A 1,807-nucleotide genomic window follows, 5' to 3' on the forward strand; every position below is an offset into this window, starting at 1 on the left:
GTCATTTGCGGGAGGTTTTAATTTTTTGCTTCAATATGAAGAAATCTGCGGCTGAGGCTCATCGAATGCTCTCAAATACTTATGGTGAGGCCGCTATTAGTGAAAGAACGTGTCATAAGTGGTTTCAACGCTTCAAAAACGGTGATTTTGACGTCCAAGGTCATGCTTTGTATTTGATGGGACCAGCTCGGCGTAGTGTATTATGAACTGTTAAAACCAACTGAAACAATCACAGGCGATCGGTATCGAACGCAATTGATGCGTTTGAGCCGAGCATTGAAAGACAAACGGCCGCAATACAACGAGAGACACGATAAAGTGATTTTGACAATGCTCGACCCCATGTTGCGAAAGTGGTCAAGACATATTTGGAAACGTTGAAATGGGAAATCCTACCCCACCTGCCGTATTCTCCAGACGTTGCTCCCTCTGACTATCACTTGTTTCGATCAATGGCACACGGCCTGGCTGACCAGCACTTCCGGTCTTATGAAGAAGTAAAAAATTGGATCGATTCGTGGATAGCCTCACCAGTTTTTTCGACGCGGGATTCGTACGCTACCCGAAAGATGGGAGAAAGTAGTGGCCAGCGATGGACAATACTTTGAATCATAAATGTATAACCAGTTTTTTACAATAAAGCCTCGAATTTCGGAAAAAAAAACGGCGGAAGCAAAGTTGTACACCTAATAGAATAATATTATAAAGAGAAAGAATTTTTGCAATTTCTTTTATTCTTCATATCAAAAGATAAAAAACAATGGACAATTTTAGATTAATTGTCCTTCAAAAATGAAAATTTTATTGACAAAATAAAATATTTTTTAAATATATGTATTTGTATATAATTTATCCATGATATTTTTTGAAATATAAACGTAAGGAATACATACTCTGCTGAAGCGAGCGATTGCATTGTGAGTAAACTACGTCGTGGACAAGCAATCGGCTTATATTCGTCTTTTAATTTAATTTGCGATAACATAGCAGATGTCTCTGAAATTCCAGTAACTTCTTTTTCGGGACCAAATCTTCGATATGAGGATTTGTGAAGATTCCCATCCGGTGGAAATATGTGCACGTTATCTCTAGGCTCCGACAAAATTTTCATTTGCCTATTAATTAATTCAAGCAGAAAACACTGAGAAATTTGAGTTTCATTTAAATGCAATTTTTTATATTTTTATATTTTGAATTAAATTTACTTAAATATTAAATATTTGGTACATAATATTAAATATAACATAAACACAATTCAAACACATTTACCATAATATTATAATATTAAATTATATTAGTTAATATTATAATATAATATGCTATAAAACCGTTTATTAATATAAATTAATATAAATTATAACATTTAACATTTTTTACTATAGAAATAATTATCACTTTACTCTTAATTAGTTAACGGCAGTAAAAACATATATATACGTATTGTATACATTACATATATTATATGTACATATACTTACTTTTCTATTTTTTCTGACAACAATAAAGATTTATCTTGATGCAAAGTAATATTTTTTTAAATAATAATTATTATCAGCTAAGTAATTTAAATATTACATAATTACATAATTACTCTCTATGTCAAATAATAGACAAAAACGTGAGTATTCTTGTAAGATATGAAATAAAATACTACGTTGCTATGATTAACAATGGTTTTCTCCACGGTAACTACTTCCCCATGTTTCCTTATACATGTATAAATACGTGTGTAAATAAGCTTGAATATATACAATTGTTTCATAAATTTAAATAATAAGCATATTATTATTTAAAAAATTATTTTATT

At 30.7% G+C, this 1,807-nt stretch overlaps 1 protein-coding gene across 1 annotated transcript in view; it reads right to left on the bottom strand.

The window, feature by feature from the left end:
- LOC108685886 overlaps positions 1 to 1,807 on the bottom strand; it is a 2,976-nt gene that overhangs the window by 687 nt on the left and 482 nt on the right. Inside the window, exon 2 of the mRNA XM_018190931.1 lies at positions 894 to 1,141. Coding sequence (XP_018046420.1) covers positions 894 to 1,141 — 248 coding nt within the window. The remainder of the gene's footprint in view (positions 1 to 893; positions 1,142 to 1,807) is intronic.

Source organism: Atta colombica, unplaced genomic scaffold (assembly GCF_001594045.1).
Source record: "Atta colombica isolate Treedump-2 unplaced genomic scaffold, Acol1.0 scaffold1, whole genome shotgun sequence".
Classification (NCBI taxonomy): domain Eukaryota; kingdom Metazoa; phylum Arthropoda; class Insecta; order Hymenoptera; family Formicidae; genus Atta; species Atta colombica.